General features: G+C 35.8%; 1 protein-coding gene across 2 annotated transcripts in view; it reads right to left on the reverse strand.

Moving 5' to 3' along the window:
* LOC123564638 (transmembrane protein 94-like) overlaps nucleotides 1-26091 on the reverse strand; it is a 97776-nt gene that overhangs the window by 17857 nt on the left and 53828 nt on the right. For both annotated transcript variants that reach the window (XM_045358360.2, XM_053537304.1), the window contains exons 13-21: nucleotides 8750-8871; nucleotides 8304-8397; nucleotides 7944-8052; nucleotides 5870-5972; nucleotides 5456-5620; nucleotides 4521-4707; nucleotides 3671-3870; nucleotides 902-1169; nucleotides 126-266 (exon numbers count right to left, since the gene is read on the reverse strand). In XM_045358360.2, the coding sequence (XP_045214295.2) occupies nucleotides 126-266; nucleotides 902-1169; nucleotides 3671-3870; nucleotides 4521-4707; nucleotides 5456-5620; nucleotides 5870-5972; nucleotides 7944-8052; nucleotides 8304-8397; nucleotides 8750-8871 (1389 nt within the window). The remainder of the gene's footprint in view (nucleotides 1-125; nucleotides 267-901; nucleotides 1170-3670; nucleotides 3871-4520; nucleotides 4708-5455; nucleotides 5621-5869; nucleotides 5973-7943; nucleotides 8053-8303; nucleotides 8398-8749; nucleotides 8872-26091) is intronic.

Here is a 26091-nt window from a genome sequence, read left to right on the forward strand (position 1 = left end):
ACGTTTTCTGCGAAGCAGTTTGACATCTGCCAACTCCAAGCCTTGACATTGAACTTGATTCACTGTCTATCTCAATATAAAACTCTCACATTACATCCAACAAAAACTAAAAAGAAAAAAGTTACCCTATTGTCAAAAGCCAGGCTATCCTCGGTGTTTTCTGTGATATAACTGGACGTTTGTCGGCTCAGATCCTCATCACTGAGCCAGGCAGGCTGATCTTCTCCATCTATCTCAATATCTGACACATCAAGGTGACCTTGAACCTGTAATACACAGATTTTAATATACAAGCATTTTCTCATCATAAAAGTTATTAAACAACTTAATAATGGACAAATATTATTAATGTCATGCTTAGCAATTTATTTCAGCTATGATGAAAAAATACCTAAAATATGATATTTAATTAACGCAAGTCAGCTGCCTGAAAAAAAAACAACAAAAAAAACAGAACACAAGGGTTGCAAAGCACTGTAAAATAATTTTCATAAGGGGCTAATTTTCATTGATCTCATGGCTTTATCAATCCACAAAACCACAAATACAAACAAACAAATAAAATTCCTGTTCATTCTATCTATAAAATCAAACAGTTATAATTATACCTGCCAAATAGCCATTTTGGCAAAAACCATGAAATTTCATACCAATGAAATGAAATGACTACAGTATATTGATAACAGAAATAAATCAATGCAAACCAGAGTGTAAATGGGTAGGAATCCTCTCTCAGCCTTTACCCCAGAAAAAATAAAACCCCTTTAAACTGACAAACTGCCTTACTTGAGAATAAGCTTTATCTATTGAAAAGAAAATCATCTAACTAGAAATACCCAAAAACCCAATTGTTTTTTTTTCTTTGGTGTCAAGGCTATTGGGTTTAGCGGGTATACTGCACCTGTAATTCCTCATACTGTAGAAGCAGGACCTCCTCTCTCGCTTGTATATCAATACCAGCCTCTGTTTTTACTTTCCTTGGGCTAACAATTGCCGTTTTCACCTGGGTTTCAAACTTCACCTGAGACGCGCCTAGGTTCACTATACTGGGTGCACTCTGGCTCCTATTCTCCTTCTGTTTCTTTTGTTGTGAGATCTTCTTTGCAAGTTTAGATAATACTGGCTTATCTCCCTTTGGAAAGCTGACTGTTGAACGTCTGCTAGGATGTCTATAAAGTATTATTACATTCAAATTCTAGGAATATAGTGGCATACTAAAAAGTTATTTGGATACACAAACGGAGAATTTAATCTTACTATTTAAAACTCCTCTAATGAAACAAGAGGGCCTTGATGGCCCTATATCGCTCACCTGAGTTTAGTTGCTTCCCCCCTCCAGGGTGGGCCCATATTTGACCCCAGGGGGATAATTTGAACAATCTTGGAAGAGAACCAATAGATGATGGTACATATCAAATATCAAAGCCCTAGGCCCTGTGGTTTTGGACAAGAAGATTTTCAAAGTTTTACCCTATATAGGTCTATTTAAACCATGTGACCCCCGAGGCGGGGCCATATTTAAACAAACTTGGTAGAAACCACTAGATGATGCTACATACAAAATGTCAAAGCCCTAGGACCTGTGGTTTTGGACAAGAAGATTTATAAAAAAATTCCCTATATAAGACTATGTAAACCATGACTTGTGACCCCTAGGGCGGGCCCATATTTGACCCTGGGGGATAATTTGACCAATCTTGGTAGAGCACCACTAGATGATGCTACATACCAAATATAAAACCCTATGACCCGTGGTTTTGGACAAGAAGATTTTTAAAGATTTTCCTTTTGGTTGCCATGGCAATCAGAGTTCTGTATGGAATTCAATTCTTTGAACAATGTTTAAAGAAGACCATCCAAGGAAGTTTCATCAAAATTGGCCTTGTGGTTTAGGAGCAGATGTTGTTTAAAGGAAAGTGTAGACGGACAGAAGCTGGACTGGCGCCGGATGGTGAGCGATCACAATATCTCACCCTGAGCACTTTGTGAAGTCTAGAAACCATGATGGAATCTAGTCAGTTTTCGAAAGGAACCAAGATTTTATTGTGACTTAAGTTGTGTGTAAGTGTGGATAAAATCGAATGTAAAGTGTCACTTCTATCTTGTTCACAAGGTAAAAAATTAACAAATTTTGGTTCTTTCTGGGGTCAATCAGGGGCCGTAACTCTGGAACCTATGATTGGATTTGGCGGATTCATCATGGAATCCAAGATCTATTGTTGTTGAAAGTATTTTGCAAGTTTGTATCAAATCAAACCATAAATGAAGTCTCTAAATGGCTGCAAAAGCCAGAATAGCAAACTTTGGCCTTTTAAGGGGCCATAACTCTGAGATATTATGCCAATACAAGTTGTGTGCAAGTTTAATTAAAATCAATTGCAAATGTGGTCTCGTGTTCCCAAGCCAAAATAGCAAATTCTGACCCTTTAAGGGGCCATAACTCTGGAACCCATAGTGGGATCTGGCCAGTTTTCGTAAGGAATCAAGATATTAAGCCAATACAAGCCAAGCTGTGTGCAAATCTGACTAAAATCAATTGCAAAATGTGGCCTCTATCTTGTTTACAAGAAATTGTGAACGGACGACGGACGGAAGGACAAAGGGTGATCACAATATCTCGCCTTGTTACTATGTGGCAGGTGAGCTAAAAAATAATAATAGTTCTATATAATATAACTCCACAAAAAACCTCTTACCAGGTAGAGACAAGTCAAAATACACCTAAAAATTGGATGTTACATGCATATTGTACCACAGAAAAGTGGTCTTGATTTTTTCCTATGGCCACAAATAAAAAGGTTACAATATAAGCTATTTCTAGTAACAACAAAAGGAAGTAATTGCCTCATGGTGGCGAACATTTGTGCCAAGTTACATCAAAATCCCTCCATGCTTAAAGAAGAAATGCTACGGAAAAAGACATTCTTGAATTTGACCTTTGACGTCTAAGTGTGACCTTGACCTTAGATCTAGGGACCTGGTTCTTGTGCATGACAAATCAACTCATTATAGGGAACATTTGTGCCAAGTTATTTTAAAATCCCTTGATGAATGGCAGAGTTATGGACTGTACAAGAAACAGACCATGTTAACCTTTAACCTCTAAGTGTGACCTTGACCTTAGAGCTAGGGGTCTGTGTCTTGCGCATGACACGTACTCTCATTATTGGGAACATTTGTGCCAAGTAATTTCATAATCCCTTGATGAATGGCAGAGTTATGGACTGTACAAGAAACAGACTCTGTTAACGTTTGTCCTCTAAGTGTGACCTTGACATTGGAGGTAGGGGTCTGGGTCTTGCGCTTGACATGTCATCTCATTATGGGGAACATTTGTGCCAAGTAATTTCAAAATCCCTTGATGAATGACAGAGTTATGGACTGGACACGATATTTACCCTGTTAATCTTTGACCTCCAAGTGTGACCTTGACCTTGAAGCTAGGGGTCTGAGTCTTGCGCAAGACATGTCATCTCATTATGGGGAAAACTTATGCCAAGTTATTTCAAAATCCCTTTATGGATGGCAGAGTTATGGACCGGACACAAAGTTTGACAGACAGAAGGACAGAGCCTATTTCTAAATCCCACTTTTCTTCTTTGAAAAAGGCGGTGGACAAAAATAATGAAATATGCAATACCCTAAACCATGTATGATTGTAAACACATACTGTGAGGTATCAGGCCCTGATGTATTTGCCGACATTGCAGAGAGATATTGCTCCTCAGATCTTAGAGATATGTGACAGTTCCAGCCTGCCTCTAGCCCCATCTTCTCCGCAAACACCCTGCTCCGCACCTCATTCTCTTGGGAGAAGTGCACAAAACGTATACAGGCTCCCTCAAGTTTGTCTATCAGTTGAATAAAGTCCTGAAACATTTAATATCAAACAGAAAACTAAATGAGCTATAGGAGCAAATCCTCTTTTCATGTTGCAATTTACAAATAATAGCAAGCATTCAGTAGGGAAAGACAACATTTTATACCACTAAAGACCTTTGTAAGTAGACTCTGTATCTAACATATTTATTCTTATACCAAAGCTTATGCTACTTCCACCTCCAGTTTATATTCCTAATTTTTAGACAACAACTATATTCTATATTTAGAATTAATGCTTCTCGACTTACTACTCAGTTTTATTTGTTTGTTGTTGGGTTTAACATCACACTGACATTGTTATAGGTCATATGGCGATTTTCCAGCTTTTGACTGTGGATGAAAACCCTAAATGTCCCTACTGGTATTATTTTATTACATGGGTAGACCTACATTTTGGAAGCCTGCTGGATGGCTTCTCACATGAGAGAATTCCACAACCTTATCAACGTCTTGACCCCACAGAGTTGCAGATACATGTACTACCAAAAATCAAATCATTCTCAATATTACCCCACCAGCAGTACAACTATAGCTAACAATAAATAAAAATAAGATCCACCATAATTCTAAAATTTCAGCATAATACATGCCAAAAACACAAGAGAGTCTACACAAAGTAGTAACTGTTTGGTACCAACCTGTCTTGCCTGGTATTGCATGGTTACCATGCCAATAAACACTTGGTTACACTGTGTTTGTAACACGCCCTTGTTATTCTCCTCCAATGATGTTATACTCATGGAATCTATCAAGGAATCAGCACTGAAGGATCGGGGAAATTCCCAAGGACCGTGACACTCAGACATCAACTCTAGATCTCTGTCACTGCAAGTTGTTCATTTGAGGGAAATTACTGAATATAATCTTATAACTATACAACAAATAAACACAAATTTAGAGAAATATGATAATCAGTCTAAACTGATCCTTGATGAGAACTGCCCCTTGTCTATATAGGGATTTCAAACAAAGGAATATTGTACAAGTAGTTGTTCGAGATTCACCTTAAACAATTGTTTAAGTATGCATAAGTGACAATGTGAATAGTTTATCATTGCTTCGCTTTCAATAGTGTAATGCCTTCTAAAATTATTACAGAATCCAAGTTTTGTCATATTTTTAGTTCTTGTGGCAATAGCAAACACAATTTTTGACATAGCAACAAAAGAAAAGACAAGTGTATTCTCTATTTTGTCTTCTACGTATGTACCAAGTTTTATGCAAAAATCTCTAGCACTTCTGACGTAATCATAGGATTGATTTTTTGTAATATTTTTATAAGAAACTGCCGCTATAGCAACCATATTTTTTCTTGATACAGTGACAGAAGGAAAGAATATATATATTCTCCATACTGTAATCTATCCATGTTCCATAGGAAAATGTCTTCTAGTTTTAAAGTTATTGCAGGATCCAACTTTTTGTGACTGATTCTGATTGACAGACAAACAATAAGTCCACTCCAGGCTGTCTAGTTATAATAATCCAACTGTACATTAAAATTTACAACAGCCTGATATTTATTTTGATCAGGACCAGTTTAACAACTGGTTAATTCTTATGCAATACTTACAGTGAAGCCATACTGCCGGCTAGGTTGATCAAATGTGTATCATCAGGAAGTTCTATATATAGATCCTTTGAACTACCAATTATACTCTGCCTAACAGGGCAATAGGAAAAGGCTGTGCAATATGATCCAATACTGGTACGGTGATAAAAGTCTAAAATCTTCTTTCTGCAAATAAATAAAATGGAGAAACAAAAATTTAAGACATAAATTTATCCAGTTCCTACTTAAGAAACACAAACTTTTCCTTCAACTGATTTTTGTTTGCAAAATTACCCACTGTGTGCCGTTTAAGCTACACAAAAATATGGAATTGTCAACATTTGCTTCTGTTTGTTTTAAATGTCCAGTAACAGTTTTCTGTCACAGCTTATACCAAGTTTCTTCCCAAGTTTGTATGTAATTCTCCTATCATACCTTTCTGTCTGTGTAAGTGGAGTAAGATCCTGACCGTCCCAGAAATCTGTGCAACAAGACAGTACAATATCTGCTGTACCCTGAGACAGTAGCTGACAAGACCCTAGCAAGAAAAGAACATTTATGTAAACTTCCTGAATAACATTTCAAAACATTTATTTTCTACAGATGTTACAACAAGAGGGACATGATGGCCCTATATCGCTCACCTGTTATCATTGCACTTGAGGACAAGAAGGTCCTCAGAAAAAATATCTAAGTCCAAAGGACAGGAACAACAAAGGAAAGAAATTTAACCAAAAAGAAAAAAAAATTCTTACAAGGTACAGATATGTCAAAATACACCTAAAAATTGGAGGTACCATCCGTTGTACCACAGAAAAGTGGTCTCGGTTTTTCCCTACTGCCAATCATAAAAAAGTTACTAAAAATAAGCTATTTATAGTAACGTAAAAGGGAAGTAATTAAAAAAAAAAATTATTGTAAGTGAATAAAAGAAGGATCTGCCAAATAAATCTGTTGACATAAATGCAATTTCAGATCAGTATCTTCGTTAGTTACGAAGATATACCCGTTTTAATTTGAAATAAAGGGAGGTAATTTGACATAAAATCAGTCCATAGTTATCTACCCTGATTGGCTCAGTCCAACTAATGACAATAATGAAATTTCAAATAAGTCCTATAAGTACTTACTGATATAAATCCATTTTGATTACAATCAGGGGAGGTAATCAGATATAAAATAACTCTGGAACCTACAATTGGATCTGATTTGTCATGGAATCCAAGATTTAATGTTGCTGAAGATATTTTGGAAGTTTGTATCAAATAAAACCATAAATGAAGTATCAATATGGCTGCAAAACCCAAAATAGCCAATTTTGGACCTTTAAGGGACCATAACTCTGGGACCTATGATGGAATCTGGCCAGTTCAAGAAAGGAACCAAGATCTTGTGGTAATACAAGTTGTGTGCAAATTTGGTTAAAATCAAATCATAAATGAAGCTGCTATTGTGCAGACAAGGTCAAAATAGCTCATTTTGGCCCTTTCAGGGGCCATAACTCTGGAACCCATTAAGGGATCTGGCCGGTTTAAAAAAGAAACCAAGACCTTATGGTGACACAAGTTTTGTGCAAGTTTGATTAAATTCAAATTATAAATGAAGCTGATATTGTGCAGACAAGGTCAAAATAGCTAATTCTGGCCCTTTCAGGGGCCATAACTCTGGAACCCATAATGGAATTTCGCCAGTTGAAGAAAGGAACCAAGATTTTTTGGTGATACAAGTTGTGTGCAAGTTTGGTTAAAATAAAATCATAAATGAAGCTGCTATTGTGCAGACAAGGTCAAAATTGCTAATTTTGGCCCTTTCAGGGGCCATAACTCTGGAACCCATAATGAGATCTGGCTGGTTCAAGAAAGGAACCAAGATCTTATTGTGACACAAGTTTTGTGTAAGTTTGATTAAATTCAAATCATAAATGAAGCTGCTATTGTGCAGACAAGGTCAAAATAGCTAATTTTGGCCCTTTCAGGGGCCATAACTCTGGAACCCATAATGTGATATAGCCAGTTCAAGAAAGGAACCGGGATCTTATGGTGATGCAAGTTGTGTGCAAGTTTGGTTAAAATAAAATCATAAATAAAACCACTACCGTGCAGACACGAAATTGTTGACGCACGCACGGACGGACGCACGGACTGACGACGGACGAAGGGTGATCACAAAAGCTAACCTTGTCACTATGTGACAGGTGAGCTAAAAAAAGTAAATGTTGTTTTGTTTTTATAAATACCAATTATTACTTCAAATAACAAATGAATGAGACAAAAATTCCTTCTGAAGTCATATTTAACACTACTGTAATATATATGTATTATTACACAGGTGAATAAATATTTATAAATCATATAAATTTTGGAAAATCCAAATGTGATATTTAGCAACTTAGAAAGTTTGAGAAAAAAAAACACTTTAGTACCTGCTAAATAAATCAATCCATTTGATTAACTTACATCACTTTAGCATTGCTGCGGGTATAATAAAAGCAATCTATATACACTATTACCCGATATTTTTTCTCTCAGTACGACAGAGACCATGTTTGGCATAGGGATCTTGTGCTGTATGAAGGATTTTGCTCGCTGAAGTCTCTCCTTTGTGGTCATCTCAGCTGACTGAAATGTAGTTATAGTATTTTTGTATTCCTGCTATTCAATAATCAATTATCTATGATATATCCTTCCTTAAATATTAAAAGGTCTAAACAAAACTTATTGCAGCAAGTGCCATGTCTTAGTTCCTTCTCTATAGTTTACCTAGAACCCTTTATTAAGAAACTAAATCTTAAACAAGAAGTTTTAAGACTAACGGATTTACAAATTATGTGACAAACAGAGGAAGAACTAAACAATAGCCAATCAATTACCACTTGTCTGTACATGCCCAGAGTTTTCTCAAGAGAGAAAATATCCATAGCATTGTCTGAGAAGCCAATTTCTCTTGCCAAGGCACACATACATCTGAAAGTAAACCACCAATTATAATATTTCATGCAAGACTATTACCTAACAATAAAATTACCCACTGTTATATTCGCTGCCATATGAACCACATTTTTACTGAAATTAAATTGAAAGACCTGAATATTCTCCAAATAACCCTCAACAAACCAAGTTCTATGCAAAATTCTTGTGTTATTCTAAAGTTAATGCAGGATCTAACTTTTCTGACTGACAGACGGAAACACTGGTAGGGATACTAAATATTGAATTTAAATCACTCATTCCTCAACAAAATTTCATTTACTTCCCCAACCCTTAAAGCTGAAAAGTCATCATAGGACAAAAGCTTAAAACAAGAAAAGAAACTTACCTCCTGTTGACAACAGCAACAGTTTCTTCATTTTCTAGTCCAGCACAAGCCACATGGTCAGCAAACTGTGTATACCAGGAAGCCGTCTCCAAGTTACATGTGTTTGCTAATACCGTCAGACCCTGAAACATGGTATTCCAATTTAGTATATACTAATTTATTCTAGGTACAGGGTGAAACAGCAAGCTGTACTATTTATATGAATCAGTCTTAATACCTCATTCATTATGGAATCCATCGTCATGAGGGTATAAACAAAGAGAAGCCAGTTTTCCTTTTAATTATAAAGGTAAAGCCAGGGAGCTACCTGTACCATTTTTCAGGGCTTTGGTATACAATGCCTGTAGATCCAACTCAAACACAAAGTGGACTCCCTACTACTAGGCTATGGAAGCAGTTCACTCCAGGAGAAAACCATTGATATCATTATTGTAAGCTTCTTTTTTAAAATTGCACTCTCTCTGTAAGTAGCTAACAGACACAAAGTAAGGGACAAACATAGAGTAAGGGACAAACACAGAGTAAAGGAAAGAACAAACATGGAGTAAGGGACAAACACAGAGCAAAGAACAAACATGGAGTAAGGAACAAACACAGAGTAAATGACAAACACAGAGTAAAGGACAAACACAGAGTAAGGGACAAATATGGAGTAAGGGACAAACACAGGTAAAGGACAAACACAGAGTAAAGGACAAACACAGAGTAAGGGACAAATATGGAGTAAAGGACAAACACAGGTATTAAGGACAAACACAGGTAAAGGACAAACACTGAGCAGGGATGTGCCTAATTATAACTGTAATTTAACTAATTATAATTAATTACAAATTTTGATCTAATTGAAAATAATGAATAATTAAGCACAAACTAAATTAAAGTAATTGAAATTAATTAATTAATGACTTAGATTTGGGTTGTAATTGTCAATTAAATCTAATTACTTTCAATTACTTTGGCTTTTTTACTGATCAATGGGCATGTGAAATTTTCACAGTGACAGTAAATAGCTGACAGGTATTGTTGTATCAACAGTCAGGACTGGTGTTAGAGGTGTTAATCCCTATTCAGTTCTGTTAAGTGTGATACATTTTAGTCACTAAAACCTAATAATTAGGAATGTACAGAAAAATGGATATTGAAACTTGTCATTCTGTCGTTGTATTACACTTAAAACACGGTTGTGATGTAATCCTTTGTTAGTTTTGTCCATTATATAGGTTATTGTACCGATACCACTCTATACACATGATTATTTTACTATAACCATACATGTCATACGTCCCGGATTGTCCGGGATTGTCCCGGAAATCACATACTCGTCCCGGTGTCCCGGACAGTGTTGAAATGTCCTGGAAAATTAGAAATACAGAAAACAAAAATAACCCACCCAAAAACTAGTTTTTTTAGTCTATAAATTGTTGAATATTACATTAATAAAACACAATAAACAGTCCCCGGTGTCACATTGTTTATTCCTAATTATGTGATAATCAGTTTCATGCCCTCGAGCGTGACACATCTTGATTAAGCCAGCTCCGCTCAACACTCATATTGAACGCGCTCTGCGATCTTTTGATGACCCAGATTAATTTGCAGTCAGCTATTTTGAAGACCCTGATTATGAATTGACAGAATTATGCAATCAATAACAGTTTTATGATAATTTAATATTAGGAACAATAGCCGAAAATCTCGGTTGTTTTTAGCACGTAGGCGGTGAAGCTACATGTAGCCTTGATTGGAAGAAATGGCTGAAAACGGTCAATTCAACGATAATTATTTTAAAAGGTTGTAATCTTTTAAAATGTAGATTGATTGTCACACATATTCTAAATTTAACTTTTGACTATTGAATGCCTTTGCCGACCGATCCATGAAAATTGACCCAACCCGAAATATTTTATATCGATTTTATCTACAAGATTTATTTTATTCCTTTGAGGATTCCATTTTATTAATGATTAGATAAACGCTTAAACTTTAAAATGATACCAAATAAGCTGGATTCTAAATCACGATGACCAGGTTAATTCTTCTTATGTAGCAAGTCTCCTAATTCAGTTCACCTCGGGAACGCAACCAATTCACGTGCCGAACTATAGACGTGAATTGCCCTTTTTACCTCCCTTAGAAAGCTAGACGACATTTGCTGCAAATTATTCCTAAGCAAGGGAACAATGTTTATTTCCGGAAACTGCATGTAATTTTATGATATTTATGCATGAAACAGACGAATACTAATGTCACGGTGTATGTCCCGGACAAAGAGCTAAAATCCCGGAAATTTTAACTCAGAATCCCAGAAATGTCCTGAAAAATTATGGCATGTATGCTATAACTGTCCATTATTAACTTGTAACTGTCCATTCTTAAAATAATGGATACTTTAAGAATGGACAGGTACAGGTTAAGGTACAGGTTATTAATGGACAGGTATAGTAACAACCTTGTACGTTGAGAGGTGCGAGTACATCAACGTATGAAATTCGAAATATAAACTGCAACGTTGTTTTTTTTTTTCAGAATATGTAACTGCAATAAAAAAAAAACACTGTCTGGAAACGTATAATTTAAACCCAAATCGCCCCACAAATTTTCAGTCAAATGAAAATCAAACAATGTGCCAAATAATTATATATATACCAAGTGTTAGTTTAAATCTTCAATCGTTAGAAAGTAGTAAAGTCCTCTTTGTGTACTCCTGGATCGCAATAGAAAAATATTGCAGAAATACACCTGGTATGGCATTTTCAGTCGAAGATAGATGAAAATAGGCAACGTAATGTAAAAACAAGAGCTGTCAGAGGACAGCAACGCTCGACTACTCAACAGCCTTGTCAACTGAATGAATATTAAAGTCGAAAAGGGGGCATCATTTTGTAAAATTGCAAAAAGGGTTATGGAACCTGTGCTAAGCATATCAGCTCATGACAATAAACAATTATGCAATTTTCAATCCATTATTTTAGAAGGTACTGAGATGCCAGCTTACATACAAAAAATTTAACCAACAACTGCTTAGTCGGAAAAAAAAAAAGCATAATTTTGTAAAATGCAAAGTAGAGGTATGACACCTGGACACTGCATATCAGATCATCACAGTGAACAAGTGTGTGACGTTTTGATCCATTTCCATTAGTAGGTACTGAAATACCAGGTTACATATAAAACATTAACCAAAAACTTTTAAGTCGTAAAAGGAGCACAGTTTTATACAAAAGCAAATAGAGTTATGGGACCTGTGCAGTGTAAGCCAATGTGAATAAGGTTCATGTAAAGTGTTTTGAAACTGCCCCTCAGGTGAATTTTTCTGTATGTATTTAGACATCATAGGCCTTTGTTTTTCATAAAATGAATATCAAATGTTCAGAATAAGTAATAGTGTCTTTCATGAGGTGTTATGTTTGGAATAATAATTTTTCTCTTATATCACAATCATGTACTTTGCTCGTCCGCATTCTGTTTTGTAGAAAATATCAAACTTTCTTTTCAAAAATATTTTGACATCATGTCTATACTTATTGTGTGCCTAACATATTTCTCCAGGTATTCTCAATGTTGGAAATGTTAAAAACATGTACATTTGAAAACGTTGCAAAAATTGCAAACTGAAAGTGAAAGAAGAGCTGTCAAAATGATAAAATACTGCTATGTTCAAGAAAATATGTAAGTTAACCATATTTCATTACTGGCAGTACCCAGATAAATACGTTGCACACACAACCAAAAAAAAAAAAAAAAAGAAGTTTGAAAAGGAAGTTTGATATTTTCTACAAAACAGAACGTCGACAGCCGAAGTGCATGTGATATTAAACAAAATAAACATTCCAAAATAATCTTACCTTTGAATAAATTATTTCCTACTTACTCGAAGCATTTCAGTATAATTATTATAAATGGTAATGGTCTATGAGATACAAATTTGCAAAATTTGAGGGATGGTCTCCAAACACTTTTGATGAACCTTAACCAAATCGGGACCTGGACGCGGACCCAGACTCATAGATGAAATAAACAAGAGGGCCAAGATGGCCCCAGGTCGCTCACCTGAGAAACACACAATAATACGCCATAACAGTGTAAACATATTTGACCTAGTGATTTCATGGAAAAAAATATTCTGACTAATTATCATTAAACTTGGAGCAAAAACAAGTATTTTCTTTGATTTGACATAGTGACCTAGTTTTTTACCCCAGATGATCAATGTTCGATTTTGACCTAGCTTTTATCAAGGCAATCATTCTGACTAAATTTCATGAAGATCAATTGAAAAATACAGCCTCTATCGCATACACAAGGTTTTTCTTTGATTTGACCTAGTAACCTAGTTTTTAAACCCAGATGACCCATATTCAAACTTGACCTAGATGTTATCAAGGTTATCATTCTGACAAAATTTCATGAAGATCAGTTGAAAAATACAGCCTCTATCATATACCGTATATTCTCGGCCATAAGTCTACTTCGGCCATAAGTCGAGGGTCTACTTTGGATAAAAATCTTAAGATTTTCGAGTTGCCCCGACCATAAGTCGAGGGTTAGATCGATCTAGATCACCTGGCATCATAAATGCTGAAATTGTCAAGTGTAATGCTGGAAACATTTGGGTTTGGTAGCAAAATTATGCAAGCGATTTTTTATTTTGCAGTTTGTCAACGTTGGGCAAAGTTGTTTTCTTCTTCTCACCATCGTTAATGGACAATTTTTGGAAAGTCAGGGAGGAACAACAATGCCTCTTAACGACTACTATGGCACAAAATAATGTAAAAAAACATTGGTTCCAGCAAATTATCTTTTTTGTTTTCTGTTATATTTCCGCGCACCATCTTTGTGACGTTTCCGCGATAAATTATTTGTGCCGTAATAGTGTTAAAATGTATTGTTAGTTTGAGAGTCAAGGCATACATAAACAAACAAAAATAAAAAACAAAAATAAAAGACTTATTTCTTTATTACATGACATAATAATCGATCATGATTTTTTTTTCAAACCACTATTAAGTGACCAAAATAGTTTTTTAAACAGATAAAATAGACAAACATCTGTTAATTAGCGTACATTAATAAGCGTGAAAAATAACTCAGTCTTAATAAACGATCATGATTTTCTTTTATTTCAACCATTATTAAGTCACCAAAAAATGTGTTTATAACATATAAAATAGACAACTATTTTGTTAATTAGCGTACATTAGCGTACATTGAATAAGCACGAAAAAATACAGTCATGTAATTTCATCAATAATAATTACGGATATAATCACACAAGATTTGTTTTCAAACAGTTACCGGTATTCTACGTACGTTTTGCTCAGTCATTAAAATCCTTCGAACTCACTATCGAATCACTGTCATCTGCCAATAATGAAAGTAGATCGGCCTGTGAAATCTGGGGGTCATAGGGATCAAGACCCTCATTGTCATCTCCTTCGGAAATCTGAACATCATTATGAAAGTTAGCACTTTCACCACTAATAAACTCATCAAACAAAGCATCATCTTGACTTCCGTCCAACGAATTGGATATACCACACTTGAGAAATGATCTGATCACCATTTCATCACTTATACCGTCCCATGCATTTAAAATCCATGTGCACACAGTCACTAAGTCCGGCCGCTTTCTGTTTCCATGCTTAGTGAACTCATGCGGTCCATCTACCATCCACTGATTCCATTGGTGACGCATATTTACTTTGAATGGCTTATTTAGTGACACATCAAGCGGCTGTAAAACTGACGTTGTTCCAGCAGGAATCACTGCGGTGCGCGTTTTTTTCTCACTTAAATCCTTGTTGAATGAATGTTGTTTACACCTTGTCAAGACAATGACAGTCTTTCGAAGCGGCGGATTTTCAAAGCAAAGGGGAGTTATACATTTGAAAGCTATAAACAGTTACAATTAATTGATTTGAATTAGCTTTGAATAGCGAGATTGAAGTTTGCTATCGGATCAGTTTGAGTAAACGGTTATTAATTGTTGCCGATTGTGACAATAGGTGGTAGCATTATGTATACCCCTGGTATGTATCAATCGATTAACACACAATAATAATATCTCAATTCAAACCAATAATCGCCTTTGTTACGATCTTTTTAACTTTACAGATCAAATGGCCATTAATTATCAGCAATTAGCGAAACGCCTTGTGTAAGTTTTATTGTTCACAATTCCATCTCGGTAAAAAATAACAATCCTTCATTATTTCAATAAGATTTACGATTTTTCATATTTCTTTCTTCAAAATACTATAAAAAATACTATTAAATTTATACAAAATTAGTTTTGTTTAACTAGGGTAACTACGGAGCGTAACGGCAATTGTAATTTTTAGCCTAAACAATAAGCACGGAGAGTAGTTTCCCTTCACCAAAATGGCGAAAATATCGTACACAAACTTCAGAATGCATTGCGTTCGGTCCCAAAATTTGAAAGAGGATAATGACTGCGTTTAGTTATGCAGCCATAAGTCGACCCTTGAATTCAGAACATATATTCTGACCAAAAATTCTCGACGTATGGCCGGGGATATACGCGAGGTTTTTCTTTGATTTAACCTAGTGACCTACTTTTTAACTACAGATGACCCATATTCAAATTCTACCTAGAGTTCATCAAGGCAATCATTCTGACTTACTTTCACTAAGATCAATTGAAAAAAAAAGCCTCTATCTCATACACAAGGTTTTCCTTTGATTTGACCTAGTGACCTATTTTTTCACCTCAGACGACCCATATTCAAACTTGATCTAGATTTTATCAAGGCAATCATTCTGACCAAATTTCATGAAGATCAATTGAAAAATACAGCCTCTATTGCATACACAAGGTTTTTATTTGATTTGACCTAGTGACCTACTTTTTGATCTCAGATAACCAATAATCAAACACAACCTAGATTTTATCAAGGCAATCATTCTGACCAAATTTCATAAAGATCAAATGAAAAATGCAGCCTCTATTGCATACACAATGTTTTTCTTTGATTTGACCTAATGACCTAATTTTTGATCCAAGATGACCCATATTCAAACTTGACCTAGATTTTATCAAGGCAATCATTCTGATTTAATTTCATGAAGATCAATTGAAAAATATAAGCCTCTATCGCATACACAATGTTTTTCTTTGTTTTGACCTATTGACCTACTTTTTGACCCCAGATGACCTATATTCAAACTTGACCTAGATTTTATCAAGGCAATCATTCTTTCTAACATTCATGAAGATGAACTGAAAAATACAGCCTCTATCTCATAAACAATGTTTTTCTTTGATTTGACCTAGTGACCTAGTTTTTGACTCCAGATGACCCATTTTCAAATTCGGCCTAAATTTCATCAAGGTTATCATTGTGGCCAAAATTCATGAAGATTAATTGAAAAATACAGCCTCTATCGCATACACAATGTTTTTCTTTGATTTGACCTAGTGACCTAGTTTTTGATTCCAGATGATCCATTTTCAAACTCAGCCTAGATTTTATCAAGCTAATTATTCCCACCAAAACTCATAAGGATTAATTGAACAAGAGGGCCAAGATGGCCCTAGGTCGCTCACCTAAGAAACACACCATAACAGTGTAAAACATGTTTGACCTAGTGATTTCATGGAAACAAATATTCTGACCAATTTTCATTAAGATTGGACCAAAAATTGGTCTCTTGAGATTAAACAAGCATTTTCTTAGACATGACCTAGTGACCTAGTTTTTGACCCTAGATGACCCATGTTCAAATTCAACCTAGATTTTATCAAGGCAATCATTCTGACCAAAATTCATGAAAATTAATTGAAAAATACAGCCTCTATCACATACAAAAGTTTTTCCTTTGATTTGACCAAGTGACCTAGTTTCTGACCCCAGATGACCCATATTCAAAGTCGACCTAGATTTAATTAAGGCAATCATCCTGACCAAATTTCATAAAAATCAATTGAAAAATACAGTCTCTATCGCATACACAAGATTTTTCTTTAATTTGACCTAGTGACCTAGTTTTTGACCCTAGATGACCCGTGTTCAAACTCGATCTAGATTTTATCAAGGCAATCATTCTGACCAAATTTAATACAGATCAATTGAAAAATACAGCCTCTATCGCATACACAGGGTTTTTCTTTAATTTGGCCTAGTGACCTAGTTTTTGACCCCAGCTGACCCATATTCAAACTCGACGTAGATTTCATCAAGGCAAACATCCTGACCAAATTTCATAAAAATCAACTGAAAAACACAGCCTCTATCACATACACAAGTTTTTTCTTTTATTTGACCTAGTGACCTAGTTTCTGATCTCAGATAAAACCATATTCAAACTCAAACTAGATTTCATCAAAGCAATCACTTTAACCAAATTTCATGAAGATCAATTGAAAAATACAGCCTCTTTTGCATACACAAGGTTTTTCTTTGATTTGACCTAGTGACCTAGTTTTTGACCCCAGATGACCCATTTTCGAACTTGGCTTAGATTCCATCAAGGTCATCATTCTGACTAAATTTCATGAAGATCAATTGAAAAATACAGCCTCTATCGCATACACAAGGTTTTTCCTTGATTTTACCTAGTGACCTAGTTTTTGACCCCCAGATGACCCATTTTCGAACTCGGCCTAGATTTCATCAAGGTAATCATTCTGACCCAAATTCATGAAGATCAGTTGAAAAATACAGCCTCTATCGCATACACAAGGTTTTTCTTTAATTTGGCCTAGTGACCTAGTTTTTGACCCCAGCTGACCCATATTCAAACTCTATTTAGATTTTATCTACATCTATCTACATCTATCTACATCTACATCTACATCATTACAACCAACAATTATTATTTATTTATCTTTATCAAGGTAATCATTCTGACCAAATTTCATGAAGATCAGTTGAAAATTACAGCCTCTATCGCATACACAAGGTTTTTCCTTGATTTGACCTAGTGACCTAGTTTTTGACCCCAGATGACCCATTTTCAAACTCTATTTAGATTTTATCTACATCTATCTACATCTACATCTACATCGTTACAACCAACAATCGATTTCCGATTATGACTGGTCGGCGCTGTCAGAGAAACAGTTGTTAAAGAAATTTAGTATATTACAGTATTAAAAGTAAAAGATAAAAGGACAGTATGCTACAGTTAAAATAGGACAGAATGGAAGAATTACATAGTGACCACCGCCAGCCTCTCTGTAAAGATACTGAGGCTGGGGCTAGATTTGACTGATGTGGGGAGGGAATTCCAGAGACGGATGGTTCTAGGGGAATAAGAGTTAGCAAAGTATTGAGTGCTGGAATAAGGCTCAAGTAGTTCAGATTTCTAATGGGGGTCAAGTAACCTTGGTCAATAGCAACGGTCTGGGTCCTTACTTTGTAAAACAAAAGTAATGAACAGTTTAACCTACGGTACTGGAGAGTTTTCCATTCTAAGGATTTCAACATTTCAGTTACACTGCTTGTATAGTTGTATTTATTCATAACATACCTAGCTGCTGACCTTTGGACTCGTTCAAGTTTATGGGTGAGGGTTTTCTGCCAGGGATGCCACACAGTTGAACAGTATTCTAGCTGGGGGCAGACACAGGTGGTGTATGCAGCTTCTTTGACCTTTATGTTATCTGTCTTGACATTTCTCTGAATAAATCGAAGGGAAGAGGTTGCCTTAGAAGTTATGTTTTCTATGTGTTGTGACCAGTTCAAATCATTGGAGATAGTTATTCCTAGGTATTTAGCTGATGAGGTGGACTTAAACTCTGTATTGTGTAACCTGTAGGGATATATAAAGGGATTTCTCTTCCTACTTACTCTAAGGACTTCACATTTGTCGGGGTTAAATTCCATTTGCCAGACTCTTTCCCATGTTTCTAATTTATGGAGATCTTCTTGAAGGGCTATGCTATCATTATTTGATTTGACAGTGGGGTATACGATGGTGTCATCTGCAAACATACGGGTTTTACATTTGACTGAGTCAGGCAGGTCGTTAATGTATACAAGGAAAAGGCAAGGCCCAAGGACAGACCCCTGTGGAACTCCAGACAGGACCGAAAGTTCGCTGGACAGGTGACCTTCAACTGCGACCTTCTGGGTACGATTAGAGAGGAAGGATTTGACCCAATTAGTTATTTGGGGACTAACACCTAGGGATTGTAACTTGTAAATTAGCCTCAAATGGTCGACTTTGTCAAATGCCTTAGAAAAATCCATTACAATGACGTCAGTTTGTTGGCCTTGTTCTAAATTACTATAAAGTTCCTGGGTAAAATTAATAAGCTGAGTTTCGCAACTATGACCCGACCTAAAACCATGCTGGAACTGGCTGATAATATTGTGTTTGTCAAAGAAGGACATAAGATTTGAAACCATGATGTGCTCAAGGAGTTTGGACGCAATACAGGTCAGAGAGATTGGTCGATAGTTGCTGGGTTTTGATTTGAGACCTTTTTTAAAGACTGGTGCAACTGTTGCCTTTTTCCAGTCTTGAGGGACAATGCCTGTATTTAGGGATAAATTAAAGATGTGGCAAAGGACGGGGGCGATTTCTTGATGAAGTTCCTTGAGAACACGGGGGGATAATTCATCTGGCCCCTACGCTTTATGTGGGGATAGGCCAAGAAGGAGTTTGTCAACACCCTCTAGAGTTACATTTATTTGGTCCATTATGGAGGAAGGGGATGTTAACAGTTTGGAGCACAAATGTTTAAGGCTTAGGGGCTTAGGTGGGGAGAAAACTGATTCAATTTGCTTATTAAGGATGTTTGCTTTAGTGACTGGATCAGTATGGGTGAAACCATCTGATTTGAGTGGGGCTATGCCGACATTTTCTTTTTTGTTATGTTTGATGTAGCTATAGAATTTCTTATTTCTTCCAGGTTGGGAATCATGGCTAAAGATGACGTTTTCCATGTATGACCAGTATGAGGCTCTTATTTGCCTTTGTATATAGGATTTTAGGGACTTCAGTTTCTGGTTCTTAGCCTGATTTGGGGATTTGTTTATCTTATTTGTTTATCTTTATCAAGGTAATCATTCTGACCAAATTTCATGAAGATCAGTTGAAAAATACAGCCTCTATCGCATACACAAGGTTTTTCCTTGATCTGACTTAGTGACCTAGTTTTTGACCCCAGATGAGCCATTTTCGAACTCGGCCTAGATTTCATCAAGATAATCATTCTGACCAAATTTCATGAAAATCAGTTGAAAAATACAGCCTCTATCGCATACACAAGCTGAATGTTGACGGACGACAGACAGACGACGGACGGACGACAGACAGACGACCGACGCCGGACATCGAGTGATCAGAAAACTCACCTGAGCATTAAAAATACAGCCTCTATAGCATACACAATGTTTTTCTTTTATTTGACCTAGTTTTAGAACCCAGATTATCCATTTTCAAAATCCTCCTAGATTTCATCAAGGTTATCATTCTGACCAAATTTGATGAAGATCAGTTGAAAAATACAGCCTCTATCGCATACACAATCTAAATGTTGATGGACAGACAGACGACAGAAGCCGGGCATTGAGTGTTCAGAAAAACTCACTGCTCAGGTGAGCTAAAAAGTGGAAAACAACAGGTCACCCAACACGACATTGTTGCAGGCTCAGTTTGCTTGAACCTGTTCATGGATGGTAGTGGAAGTGCATGCTACCGTCCACGCCCTCTATCCCCGGGTCGAGCCGAACTCAACATTTACGCATGTTATAAGTACCAGAATATAATTTAGAGACTTCGGCAGATGTCTTCAAACGGCGGTGCACATGGAACCTTCATTGATGCACAGAGTGCTATTCCATGAAAAGCGGATACAATAATGGTTGGGCCCTAAACGAGAAAACAATGGGCAGAAATAACAAACTGGAGTCCAATAGCTCTACCTATTCTTTGAATAGTCGAGCTAAAAACATAATTTTCCTTTCTTTTTCAAATGCTGCAGACTTATCTTTCTCATGATGTTCGTCTAAAATTGGTTACATTTTTGCCATAACTGAAATTTGTTGCAGTCCTGCCCAGAAATGTGCAATTTCACCTTTCTCCTACAAAGACAAACAAAAAACAAAAAAAAACAAAAAAAAAAAACGTATAATTTTCTTCTATATAGAATATCTCATTATTACGAGATAAGAACGATTGATTTGTAATAATGATATAAAATACATACACATATTTTAGAATGTCTTCACCTGGATGCGTCGTTTATATAAAACTGCAAACTCAGCACGAACAAAGCATGGACAACTATTGAAACATACATCATAAGGCCTAGTTTATTTTACTTTTTGTAAAGGTACTTCAAGTCATTCATAAATATGACAAAACGAGATATGTTCGAAACTTTCCTAAGAATCAGGACAGAAGATCATTAGTGGTTAAAATACTTTTAATTGCAATAAATATTCATATGCAATCTTATTAAAACTCTATTTGACTTGGTATTTTTACTTAGCACAGAGACACAAATCAATGAATTGTCTTTGCCTCAAAGAGGACAACTCTATTAGAAACATTATATAATATCACGACAATCTTGAATTTTTCGTGAGGACCGTGTTTTAAGTCAGAGAAAAGCCTCAAACTATCCATTATGTGAAAGAATGGACAGTTTGAGGCTTTTCTCCTTTACATAGTGCACATCATGAATTCATCAGCTCTCAAACATTTTATCCTTCCAAAGGAGAGATAAAATAATTGATTATAATAAATTACTTTTGGCAAAATAATTGTAATTAATTAATTAGTTTTTGAAAATGGCTTGTCATTTAATTTAATTTAATTAGCAATTTTCTCACTGTAATTGGAATTAACTAATTATTTTTGAAAATAATTAGACACATCCCTGACACAGAGTAAGGGACAAACACAGAGAAAAGAACAAACACTGAGTAAGGGACAAACACAGGCTAAAGGACAAACACAGAATACGGGACAAACACAGATTAAGGACAAACACAGAGAAAAGGACAAACATGGAGTAAGGGACAAATAAAGAGTAAAGGATAAACACAGAGTAAGGGACAAACACAGAGTAAAGGACAAACACAGAGAAAATGACAAATATGGAGTAACGGACAAACACAGGTAAAGGACAAACACAGCTGAGTAAAAGACAAACACAGAGAAAAGGACAAACACAGTGAAAAGAGCAAACATGGAGTAAGGGACAAATACACAGTAAAGGATAAACACAGAGTAAGGGACAAACACAGGGTAAATGACAAACACATAATTATAATAATAATAATAATAATGACTTTATTTCAAGAGGCAACACAGTTGGGCATGCCCAGTCTTCCCTGTGAGCCTCCATGATATTTACATATGTACAGTTACAAGACAATGTTAAGGTTTCGATGGAGGCCTTGAGAAACAAAATCAAACAACACCAAATCATAGAAAGAAAGAGTTGTTTGACATGAAAATTGAACAGCATGTAAAACATGTATATTACTTTACGAAACAAGTGTCAGTATACTGATATAAACATTGAATTCCGGAAAAGGGCTGCCTAAAGGGGCTCCACTTCCGGACAGTTAAACGCCTTTAAAAACTCACCATTTTCAAAGAACTGTTACACATGTTTGTTTTGATGCATTTGCAATAGCATGCAAGTGGTGAAATTTCACGTAACAAGGTGGAACTCAGTTTTCAGCAATTGTTTATCTTTTTTCTTTACAAATGGCATTCATTTTCAAAGGGAGACAACTTTTTCTCAAAGATTACTTAAAACAATCGGAAAAAGTTGTTTCCCTTTGAAAATGAATGCCATTTGTACTTAAAATAATCGGGAACAGTTGTCTCCCTTTGAAAATGAATGCCATATGTAAAGAAATAATGATAAACAATTGCCGAAAACTGAGTTCCACCTTGTTATGCGAAATTTCACCACTCGCACGCTATTGCAAATGCATCAAAACGAACATGTGTAACAGTTCTTTGAAAATGGTGAGTTTTTAAAGGCGTTTAACTGTCCGAAAGTGGAGCCCCTTTAGGCAGCCCTTTTCCGGAATTCAATATTTATATCAGTATACTAACACTTGTTTCGTAAAGTAATATACATGTTTTACATGCTGTTCAATTTTCATGTCAAACGACTCTTTCTTTCTATGATTTGGTGTTGTTTGATTTTTGTTTCTCAAGGCCTCCATCGAAACCTTAAGAATATATACAATGAAAAATCAAATATAAAGGTTAACAATAACACAGCAAAGATATGTCACAAACATGATCAATAGTTTGAAGTGAACTGAATGAATACTAAAGAACAGATGTTAGGAATGACATATGGAATAAACATATGTGATATTTACAGAAATAGAAACATTTAGTATGGTTCATATAAAACTAGACCAAAAACATTTGGGACAAAGTTCAGTCTAATATTGTTCACCATATGTTTAATACCTTAGGCCTAAAAAAAAATTCTTTGTTTCCGGTAACATGCTAAAAAAAATTTGGGTAAGTAGGTCGGATTTTTTTTTTTTTATATTACCGTAGATACTCATGTATAATGCCCCCCCCCCCCCCCCCCCACCGATTTTAGCCCAAAATCCTGGGAAAAAAACATTTTTGGTAAATTTTGAGTTGGATGGAAAACGAAAATAGAGTTTACATCGACACCGTTAATAAATTTTATCTCCGCGACGGAGAGCAGCATCGGTCTCGCGGTACTATCAATTTTTGTTTTCTCGAAAATAAAACCAGTAAAATATTGTTGTTTTTGTTGTTTTACCTTTATTAATTAACTATTTTGAATAAATAAATAGCAGCTGATTCAATATTTCGGAATGGTATCTTTCAAAATGACATGAGTTTCTCCATTCAAACTGATAACAAAAGGTGTGATAGTCTTTTTGTCATGATCAAATAGCCAGTAATTACCGGCAATTAACGTGTCACCTCGTGTCAATTATGTTGTTCACAGTTTGATCTCGGTTGAAGATAATTCTCGATCTTTAATTAGTATCATAATTTTTGTGAATTATTAACATTTCTTTCATCAAAATACTTTTAAATTTATATGAAATTAATTTTGTTTGAAAGAAAAACAAGCAAATTCGATGAATTGGAATCCCCCGCCGAAAGGGTCAGAGTTGAGGAACGGCAAAAAAATATATCCTGCAAAAAGTTAAGAATGTTACCAAGAAGCAAATAATTTCATTAGTCAAATCAAATTGAAAGAAAATGAATGGTTTGTTTGGGTGGGGGGGGGCAGGGGTTGGGGTGAGGATACAACAGTTTACATGTTGATTATAAATATTGGTAGAAAATGAAAAATGAAAAAAAAAAAAAAAAAAAAAAAAAAGGGGGGGGGGGGGGGGGGGGGGGGGGCGGGTGACCAATGTAAGGTGGTGACCAGGTGTAGGTAAAACAACATCACATGTTTATAATAAATGTGCATGGAAAAGAATGGAAGAAGTTTAATGAAATTCTTCCAATTGGTTGGTTTGTTATGTACAGATCTGTGGATTTTTAAACAATTAAAGGGCAATAACTAAATGGAAAATTGACCAATCGAAAAAAAACTTGAAGGGCATCGTCGCAGTATCTTGGTTCATGTCTATTTCAAGTCTGATGAAATTCTACCTGCTAGTTACTGAGAAATGGCTGCAGACGGACATTTTTCATTAAATCAAGGGCAATAACTCTGAGGGAAATTGACCTATCAAAAAAAAAAACTTGACGGGCGTCAGCGCAGTATCTTGGTTCATGTCTATTTCAAATTTGATGAAATTCTACCTGTTAGTTACTGAGAAATGGCTGCAGACAGACATTTTTTATTAAATCAAGGGCAATAACTCTGAGGGAAATTGACCAATCAAAAAAAAAACTTGACGGGCATCATCGCAGTATGTTGGTTCATGTTTATTTCAAGTTTCATGAAATTCTACCAAGTAGTTACTGAGAAATGGCTGCGGACGGACGGACAGACGGACGGACGGACGGACTGACGGACGGACAATGCCATTTCAATACCCCCCTCCCGATTTCATCGGCGGGGGATAATAAACCATTGGATCTTATACGGAACGTAACGGCAATCTTAGATTTTAGCGGTGACAGTAAGCCTGGGGAGTAGTTTCCCTTTACCAAAATGGCGAACATCGGTAACAAACTTGTTTTGAAGTTGGAAAATTGTCTATACCTGTGTATTATGCGCACCCACGATTCAGGGGTGGTCCCGGGGGTAAAAAAACTGCGCATTATACATGGGTATCTATGGTAAGTGAGACTTTTCGGAAATTATTTTCATGTCAAAAAATTAATACAAATAAGGGGGTTATGCCTTTAGAGCATCAGTAAGTTGATTTCTAACATCACTGACCATGTTTGAAGCATGAAAAGTGCAGTTTTGCAACGTTTTTGTTAAAAAGTTGAAAAAACAAGGAGCTGCGATCAATAAACCCTTGATGCCCCCAGTGGCATCCTTGTTGATAGATTTTGCACCTAAGTTCAAAATAAGGTCAAGTTCAAGGTCAAACTGAGGTCAGGTGATGTTTGAAGATGAGGAATGGTCACAGTTTACATCTGTATTAGTATCAATTCATTCTTGTAAGGGGTATTGATGATAGACGAAACGGTCCCATTTGGTTAACCAAGAGAAGGCCCATATAAAGCAACCTAAGTCCAAAATGAGGTCAAGGTCAAACTGAGGTCAGGTGTTGTCTGAAGATGAGGAATGGTCACAGTTACATCTACATTAGTATCAAGTCATTCTAGTAAGAGGTATTGATGCTAGATAAAACGGTCCCATTTGGTTAACCTCGTACGGACAAACAGGACAATCACTATATGCCTCCCTCAGGCCAAAAATTTATGGCAGGTCGGGATACCGGAAACAAACAACTCTTTTTTCTAAGCCTTATACATTATTTATACCTGACATACTGACTGTATTAGGTTCAAGGATATATATATTTGGTTCAAGGATATTATTATTATATTCAACTCTCATTACACAATGCAGAATACAAAAAAAATGCTTTAAAATCCTTCCTATTACTATAAATTCCTGAATTCATGGACAAATCATCAAAAAGAACACTAAAACAAGAGCACTGCCTTGCGGGTGCTGACGCTCATCTGATTTTTTTTGTGTAATAGAAATATTGTCCTACCCATGATTTTCTAAGTCTAAAAAGGGCCATCATTCTTGCAAAAAGCATAATAGAGTTATGTTTCTTGATGTACAGTGTCCACTTATGATGGTGAAAAACTGTTGCAAGTTTTAAAGCAATAGCTTTGATAGTTTTCGAGAAAAGTTGACTTAAACATAATACTCAACCAAGAAAATGATTTTCTAAGTCTAAAAGGGGCAATAATTATTG

The sequence above is a fragment of the Mercenaria mercenaria genome, chromosome 2 (assembly GCF_021730395.1).
Source record: "Mercenaria mercenaria strain notata chromosome 2, MADL_Memer_1, whole genome shotgun sequence".
In the NCBI taxonomy this organism is placed as follows: Eukaryota; Metazoa; Mollusca; class Bivalvia; order Venerida; family Veneridae; genus Mercenaria; species Mercenaria mercenaria.